The 9,249-nt window shown below is 39.5% G+C and overlaps 1 protein-coding gene across 4 annotated transcripts in view; it reads left to right on the forward strand.

The window, feature by feature from the left end:
- The window catches only part of fcho2 (FCH and mu domain containing endocytic adaptor 2), a 57,120-nt gene that overhangs the window by 17,188 nt on the left and 30,683 nt on the right, over window positions 1-9,249 (forward strand). For all 4 annotated transcript variants that reach the window (XM_024299337.2, XM_024299338.2, XM_024299339.2 and 1 more), the window contains 5 exons: window positions 678-752; window positions 834-975; window positions 4,424-4,576; window positions 4,727-4,831; window positions 7,172-7,270. In XM_024299337.2, coding sequence (XP_024155105.1) covers window positions 678-752; window positions 834-975; window positions 4,424-4,576; window positions 4,727-4,831; window positions 7,172-7,270 — 574 coding nt within the window. The remainder of the gene's footprint in view (window positions 1-677; window positions 753-833; window positions 976-4,423; window positions 4,577-4,726; window positions 4,832-7,171; window positions 7,271-9,249) is intronic.

Here is a 9,249-nt window from a genome sequence, read left to right on the forward strand (position 1 = left end):
ACAGCAAAAGTAGTGGATATAATATGAAAAATGTCTCAACATTGAACTTCAGTCAAAACAGAAAGTAAAAAATAATGGATGATTAATTACTGCTAATTAAGCTAAATCATTACTGATACATTTTTGGACAGTTTTTAGATGATTTTAGGGCTGAAAAACCATGACTCTATCTGGCAGCACTGTTTTTATATCATCCTCAGGTGTGGAGCTGTAACGTTTTTAACATTTTAAGCTGCGTTGCTGTGCGTGCCTTCGTTTGTTTGAGTGCTGTTTGTGAATGATGTGCACACAAGGGCGTGTGTCTGTTTGAGATCATAGCTGGCGTTGGCGCCCGTCTGACCTCGTTCCCGTGATGCGGGTCGGCGTTCGTGTTTTGGCCGTAACACTGCTGCAGCGCTCCTCCTGTCACTTTGACTCAGAGCAAAGGAATGAGGGAAATTGGAGGCAGCGGCAGATTTCAAACACACACTTTCATCCTGTTTCATCTCCAACACGAGCGCTGTGAGCAGATCGCGAGCCCGACCTCTTGGATTTGCCCACACACAGAGCGTGATATGGTAGAAACTGTATGATGCAAGTTCAGACTTTTAATGTGACACATGGTATTTAACAAAATGCATTTTAAAAAACAAAAAAATGTCTCTACATTAAATTTTCTGCTCTTTTTCTCCCCCCAGGAGTACTATCGAAGAAGCCTACGCCAGGTCCATGACCAAACTTGCCAAAACAGCTGGAAACTTTTCTCAACTCGGGTGAGTTTAAATGTTTTCCACGTTCTTGCAACAAAAAACAAGTTTTATCAGTGTGATCATCACATGTTTGTTCTACTGCAGCACATTCGCTCCAGTGTGGGATGTTTTCAAGAGCTCGACAGAGAAACAGGCCGGATGTCACATGGACTTAGCGAGGAAACTGCAGGAGCTCATCAAAGAAGTTCAGAAGTACATTGAAGAGCAGGCCAAAGCACACAAGAAGGTGAGGAGTTCCAGCAGAAGCACGAGTTTATGATTACCGTAATTTATTCCAAACTTAAACCACACTGATAGATCTTTCTGAACTTTCCTTTAAAGGTTAAAAATTAACAAATGAGTTAAAAGGACAGAGATAGACTTTTGACTGAATGTCTTTTATTAAAAATACCCACCTGCATGCCAATATTTAATCAAGAAATACCTTTAACCAAATAAAATAACACAAAACTGGTTACATTTGGAATAATTTATGTTTATCTAACACATTCATAGGTGAAAATATCTATTTATTATGAAGAGTCTTTTTCAACTTCCAGTTTTGAGAGGTTAATGTTTCATCAGATCTCTTGCTAACATGTAAACCATGCATATTTATTGCTCAAAAACGAATAGCTGCATTGGGTTTTAAAAAACTCTCTCCGTAATATTATATAAGATGAAATAGTCTGTTTTTCTTGCTGCAAAATCTTAACAGAATTTGAGAAAAAAGACTGTATTTGAAAGCCTTAGTGATACATTTTTAAACAATATTTACAATGAAGTTTTCTTTATTTAAAGACCCACTATGTTGAAAATTGTCTTTTTTGTGTTTTAACATGTTCTTGTAGCATTTTATGAAAGAATTTACGATTAAAACTGTGTTTCTGAGTATTTTTTTATTCAAATTGTGTTGATTTAGAAAACCGGATGTAAGAAAAAGCTCGGATTTAAGATGCAGTCGCTGAGAAAGGACGTGCCTAACCCACTAGGAACAATTTTACAATTAAAGAAGATATTGTCAGAGTGGGTCTTTGAGGGAATTAATTTGCTGGAATTCTGCTTCAAAATATTTTCCTAAAATATTCCCAAAAATGTCTTAAATCAGTCTTGAACAGTTCCCAGCATAGTTTATGGGTCTGAAAATTATGAGAAAGTTGTCGTACCGTGAAGGTAAAAACATTATATGTGAGAACATTTCCAAAACGTCTCATCCTGTTTTGGAGAGTTCTAAACCCTGTTGAATATGTCCCTGAAAACTGCTCTCATGTTGGGTACATTTTGTGTTCAAAAAGGTTATTTTAGAATAAGCCTCTCAAACTCAGTTTTAATTATTTGAAAGGCAAGTTCTTTGAATCAAGTCAGAAAAATATGAGACAACTTTAGGAGTCGGTGGTGACATATATACGTTCTGGGTCCACGTGAGTCACATGACATATTTATAAGCTTTTGTTAATTATCAACTTTTCCTAGAAGTTCGTAAAAAATCTGTAAATATGGTAATGGAATATGCTTATATGGAATTTAACTACCTTCATAGAAGGCCCAAAGCGCTTTACAGTTACAGATCCATTTACCTGTGCACACACATTCACACTGTGCTGGTGAACGCTGGTGCCAACCTTTAACCACGTAGAGTTCTGTGGGTAAGGCGAGAACTGAACCTGTGATGTTCTGATCGGCGGTCGACCACTGCATCACGGCTGCAGTTTATATGCAAATTTTCATACTGTAGAATTCATAATTTCCTTTATCCTTCTTTTCATTAGCTGCGTTTCCATTACATATAGAAAACTTTATTGAAATTCTAGAAATATAAAAAAAACACAACTTCGCAATGATACAGTTTTCAATTTAAATGGTGAATAAACACAAATCAACTCACGTGATAAGTCATTCAAAAACATGGTGACGGAGGTGAAAATATTTTGATTTACAGCAGATACATTCAAATTTCTGCCACGGCTCTAGTGCTCATCATCATCTATCAAAGGAGACGTCAGCGTCTTATCCAAGCTATGTGGGAGGGGCTACGGATGAAGAGATTTTGGGAAATGGTGGCTGGTGATGATTACTGTAGATCCAACAATTCCACATGACATGCTCAACTGCTGATGAACTGCAGGACCTAGGTATACATGGTATCTGGTTGTTGGTCACTTAAGTCATTTAATTTTAAAAAAGTGTTTCCTTTGCAGTTTTGCAAAATGTCAATTTCTACACGCCTCAAAAACCACCTCCTCCAAATGTAAAAACTTTTTTTTTGATAAATAGGAACATTTTTCGATATTGTCGTGTTTCCACCGGGCAAATTTATTATCACAAACTGATTTACGTAACTTCATAGTCAATGGAAACGCAGATAATTGTGTATGGCTTAACTTGTTTTGAAAGAAAGACCTTAGATCAGCCCTTATCTCCTTTTTTTCAATTTAAAACCATGAGAATAGTGACAGGCTAAGGATAATGCATTGACTATAAATAAGAACTGGACTGAGTAACCCCTCCCCCTCGCCTTCAAACAGGAAGTACTCGCTGGTTCCAAGAAACCAAAATCTCATAGAGCTATTTCTTAGTCATTCTATGTATCAGAATAACCATTCTTGCTATGCTAACTTTTTTTTAACATGTTCTTGCTAATCCTATTTTTTTTCCTTGATGTTTTCCCTGTAGTCCAAGTTGTTTAAGTTATTAACCGTCCAATCAGATTCCTCACTAAAAGTAGGTGGTCTTGCGTCTAACATTCAAAATGTTTGACAGATTTCGTGATAGGGGTGTGGCCTTCCAACAAGCTCACTCCTGATTAATGATAGTGGTTGCCATAGAGATGTTGACTCAGACCGAGCTGGACCAATAACAGCTTACTGACCATTTCTAGTTCCTATACGTCGATGTCCGTTTTAAAAAATATGGCAATCAAAGGCATTTTGTATTGGTGTCTCCACAATCACTCAGTCCAGTTCTCTCATACAGTCAATGGGATAATGCAATGCCACATCAAAATACTATCGCTGGTTTGGTTTCAGATGAGGAATCTGTCTCTTCCCTGTGTTCTGGACAGATTCCGGTGAGCCTGCTGGAACAATGAATTCAGTGTTTAAGCGGAAAACTGCCGAAGCTAATCACAAACTTTGATGTGCTGTTGGTGATTAAGATTTCTAAATAATTTCAGATTTTACAACATTTTCCTTCTGCTTCCTCCGAGGATGTTTACATCATACTATAACTGTGACATAACTAAGGGGATCTAAGATGATGCCTCTTGGTAAAACAAATGATCAACTGAGCGTTCTGTGTGGTCACTGTAATTATAAGCCATTACCCATTGTTTATACTTTTCCTTCTATGTCCTTTAAGGCTTGAAATTGATATGAAGGGCTGTGAACACACAGCCAGGGCACCGTGCTCTGATCAAATGCAGAGTTGTATACATTTTTTAATAGCTGTTATATAGCTTTAATTGCTTCCCGCTGTGCCATAGCAGAGGTCTGTGTCCCATGCGTGAGAGTGAAACAGAAAAAGCTGAGATGCTATTTTTCTGGGGCCAAAAAGAGCTTTCTGTGGACGACGAGCTGATCTGTTGTTTTTCAAAAGTCACATCATAAAACGGGTGTTACACGACGCAGAACAACAGTGGTTGGGAAGTCGCCTGCAAGTATTCTTGGTCTTAACGGAGGCGCTCTGTGTGCTTTTAGACGAAAGAAGAGGTGGCACCGACCCTGGAAGCCGTCCAGAACATCCAGACCATCTCACAGAGCCTTCAAAAGTCCAAGGAGAACTACAACGCCAAAACTGTGGAGCAGGAGCGCCTCCGCAAAGAGGGGGCCACCCAGAGAGACGTGGACAAGGTGGGAGGTCAAACTCAAGTGTGGATACATTACAGTAACCCGGAAAGGTTTTCACACTCCACTCGCTGGGGTTTGAGTTGATCCAAAAACATGGAAAGTGATTGTACATTTTGCACAAACACACTCGTCATTTTGTCTTTTTGTTTACAGGCTGGAGTGAAAGCCAAAAAAGCCACAGAGGCCTACAAATCCTACGTGGAGAAATATGCCAACGCCAAGTCTGAGTTTGAGCAGAAGATGGCTGAAACCGCACAGGTACGTGTAGTTTCTCCATGTATCTTCACGCCGCCCTCGGCAACGTGCGCTCAAGCAGCCACTTCCAATGACAAGTCTACAGAAACGCGCAAAATGCGTGTTTTTCCACAGACTTTTAGAAGTGACACGCACAAATGCGTATTTTGTGCTTGTTCAAAACTCTTGTGTTATGTAGCTACGCACGTTTCCACGACCATTTTTGGGCTCTACATATAAACGCATGGCCATTGGAATATAAACCAAGTCAAACTTTGACCAATCAGGGACACATTGTGAGCATTTCCATAGGCTTTTCATTGGAAGTTACACTCATAAATGCAAGTTTCGTGCTTTTGCGTTCAAAACTCTTGTGTTCACGCAAATTTTCACCACTGTTTTGGGGCTCTACATAAAAGACATATGACCACTAAAAGTTAAGCCAAGTCAATCAAGAACACATTATGCTGATTTCTATAGGCTTTTCATTGGAAGTGACACTTATAAATGCGTGTTTTGTGCTTCTGCGTTTGAAACTCTTGTGTTCATGTGAGGCTACGCAAGTTTCCATGACGTTTTTGGGCTCTATGTATAGTACACACAGCCAGTGAAAGCTAAACCAAGTCAAACTTTGATCAGTCAAGGACAGATTATATTGCATTTCCAGATACTTTTTATTAGAAATGAGACGCATAAATACATGTTTTGTGCTTCTTCCTTCAAAACTCTTTTATTCACACATAGCTACTTAAGTTTCCACAATCTTTTTTGGGCTATGCGTAGAAAACCAACACCCATTGAAAGTTAAACCAACTGTGACCTATTAGGGAAGCATTATGCACGTTTCCATAGACTTTTCATTGGAATCGCCATGCATCAATTCGCGTTTCATGCTCCTGCGTTCACGTGTAGCTATGCAAGTTTCCATGACCATCTTTGGGCTCTACATAGAAAATGCTTGGTCATTGAAAGTTAACCCAAGATAGACTTTGACCAATCAGGGACTTGGGTTTGGTAGTTATGATTTTAATTCACGTAAGTGCCAACCATTTGAAAATTGATCATGTTGGAGAAAATAATATTCACAATTCGTGCCCTGCCAGAACTCTATAAATTTAGTATTTCATATATCGAAATAGAGCTGTGAAAGAAAAAGCCTTGAGCAAAATTTGACATTTCGCACCACGCCTCTTCCAGCTGTTGGTCCGTCTGCGGAACATCTCTGTTGCATTGCATGGGAAGTCCGTCTCATGACAGTCGGTTAGTTTATTTTGTCTCTGTTGCGTCTTCAGCCCGTTCCTCCTCTTCCCTGTTTTTGCAGGAGTGGTTTGTCCTTCCACCCCCGTGTCTGATTGTTTGTTCTGCTCACTCCGCTCATCCAGAACTTGACCAATCAGGCCCTAAACCCTTTCCTAAATGTATACTTCCAGAACTAAACTTTTGGTGAAAATGGATGTCAGTGTTATCTGCTGTGTTAACGTGCGTTGCCGCATGGGCACAACCCTTGAATATAAAATAACATTTTGAAAAATTTTATTTTGAAAGTACAACAGAAGTTTTTATTTAGAATTCCAGACCTGTTTCCCATCTCTCTGGCTTTTTGCCGTGACATTGGCACATCAATGGATTAGAACTAAAACTCCTGCGTAAAGTTTACAATGACGGATGTCAGACACAAACATGATTGAGGTGATGCAAACATTCCAGTTGATTAATGAATGTTCTATTTTTCTGTGTCAACGCAATGGAGACACACCACAAACGGAGTAGTGGAAATTTGTATTAAAAATTAAAAAAATAACAATCGTAAAAAGAAGCCCCTTCTCAATTGTCCAATGTGAACACCATGGGCTAAATACGTGTTCAAGAATGTGAACACATTTTGTGCCCCAATTGTATTTTATTTCTCTGCAACCTAATTCTTGTGGAAAAGCCCCGATTGGATCCACCTTAAAGGAATGATGTGATAAACTCCAAATTAAAATCAGATTTGCAGTATTTTGGCGTTCATACCCTCCTGGCACCAGAGCTGGTTCCAGTTAGCCCAGAGTTTTTGTTTTCCGCCTCCAGAGAAAACAACATTGCAGCTCCGCTTCCCCACATCCAGGACTCATCTTCCATATATACATGCGCATGTATTGTAAACACAGACATATGTGCTCTATGACATCACCGGGGGCTTCTACATGTGTGTGCAGCTTTGAAAGCATTTTTACCTCCCGCTGGTCTTATGTTTGCGTCTGTTTAATGAGACAGACACCATGATGCAGATCAGTTGGCATGCAGTCGGGCGCATTTTAGGCGACTGATTTGTAGCTGGGCCTCGCCACAGTTAACCGCCAGCATCATCAATCTGCCTTGCAGAAATTCCAAGACATCGAAGAAAACCACATTCTGCAGCTGAAGGAGATCATCCGCTCGTACTCGGAGTACGTGGAGGAAACACATGTTCAGATCGGAGAGGTAGGTCTGTTACCGTGACGACACACAAAGACACCACAGAAATCAAAGAAATCTGTTCATGAAACACAAATACAAACCAATCCGACTTGCATTAGTGGTTGAACGAATCGAGACTCTCTTGCAATACTGGAAATAAGCGACTTTGAGGACTTGCAGACATAGTTCAGAACCAGATTTATCAGCGTGAAACATTGACTGAGGAAATCATACTTATTCAAAGTCTTCACAGATGACAACTCGGAAAAGTTACTGTAGTTCTTATTTTAATCTGTAGAGGGCGACAAAGCTTCACTCAATGATGCCTGTCACTGAGAAGACTGGGGAGGTTCTGCTAAACTCTCCACACCACAGTGAAATGCTGTTTGTCGTGGAGACTGAGAATTAGTGATAAACAAGTTGTCATAAAGTTTCCGGAGCCAGAATCCGAGCCAGACTCTGCTTGTCAGCTTGAATGAGCTCTAAGATGAATTACAGAGCTGGAAACGCAAGAAGTTGGACTTTTCCGGACGTATTGTCAAAGTACTCGGCACTATTAAAGTTAAATTTTTTGTAAATGAGAATTTTTTTTTAATGCACATTTCCTTTTAAACAACATTTAGTCTAAAGGTTGGGAGACTAAAAAGCATTAAAAATGTATAAATTTGGGACTTTTTTCTAACAAATTCAACAGATTTTACCCCATTCTTGAAATCAATAACATTTTTCAAATTATATTTACTTTTTTTGTATTGTAACCAAAGATAAAAACACACAAAATGTTTTTTTAAGTATTTTATGGTATTTAAACTCGTTTTTTTATTATTTTTGTCCATCTTTGTCTTTTTCTGTTATCTTTCTTTGAAGCTACGACCAGATGATTAGTAATTGTTCCTGTTTTTACGTTTCATCTAAATTTGCTCGTCAAGTTTTAGGTTACAGAATTTAGTTCCACTGATTTTAGTTTTTTCTCAAAAATGAAGTTTAATGGAGCTTGTGCCAAACACATTTATGAATACCTTTTGAGACAACTTCGAAGGTCCATTTAAGACCGACTTTGTGTTTAGAAAAACAGAAACAACAGATGAAATAAAAATGACGTTCTCACGCAGTAAACATTTTAGCCGCGCGGTTATTTTTAGTTTGATTTGAGAAAGTATCGTCTTGAATACCTTGTGGACGGTGAGTTAAGTGCTTTTCCGAGCCGATGGAAGTGGAGAGACTTGTCTGTTGTGTGGGGGGAGCTTGTGTTTGACAGCCTGCGTGCCGTGTTTGTTTTTGCGAGCGCATATTTTAGCCCGGACACCTTTGGGGCAGATGCATGTTTCGGAGCATGTGGAGGTTTTTTTACTGTGTTTATGTGTGATATGAGAAGGGCGGGCAGGTTGATGACATTAGCAGCCTTCGTGGTGGCAGAAGCACCTGACAGATTGCGTGTGCTCCTCTGGGAGCATTTCCTCCCCGCCGCCTCACCCCCATCCCGCCCACTGACCAGTCCCACCCTTCCCCCAGCATCCTCCCCCGCTAATGTACCTCTCCGCCCGTGGGGGTGTCGTGGACGTTTATTGGAGCCAGTACAGTATCACGCACATCTGAATGGTTAGTTGAGACGGAACAGTCTGCCTTCGCCTTTTTGCCCATTCACCGCTTTCCAATTCCCCTCACTAAACACACGCTCTGACATGCATCACAAAAACAAACAAGCAAACAAACGCTATCCTTCCTTTGTTGATGCCCAAAAGGCATCTCTGTGGAGACAGCCAGGCAGTGGACTGAGAGCAACATCCATTATATATAGAAAAAAAACAAACGTAATCTTAAAAAAAACTACAAAACATTTGATATAAAGCAAATCACATCAGTTTCCATTACCAATGTTCTTATGAACACATTTAGTTTCATTTGACAACAATTTAGTTTTTTAATTGTCTGATTCAAGTTTTCTTTCAACATCTTGTCACATTTTTGAATTGAATGAATAACAAAGCTTCAAATGCAAGAAG

The sequence above is a fragment of the Oryzias melastigma genome, linkage group LG12 (genome assembly GCF_002922805.2).
Source record: "Oryzias melastigma strain HK-1 linkage group LG12, ASM292280v2, whole genome shotgun sequence".
In the NCBI taxonomy this organism is placed as follows: domain Eukaryota; kingdom Metazoa; phylum Chordata; class Actinopteri; order Beloniformes; family Adrianichthyidae; genus Oryzias; species Oryzias melastigma.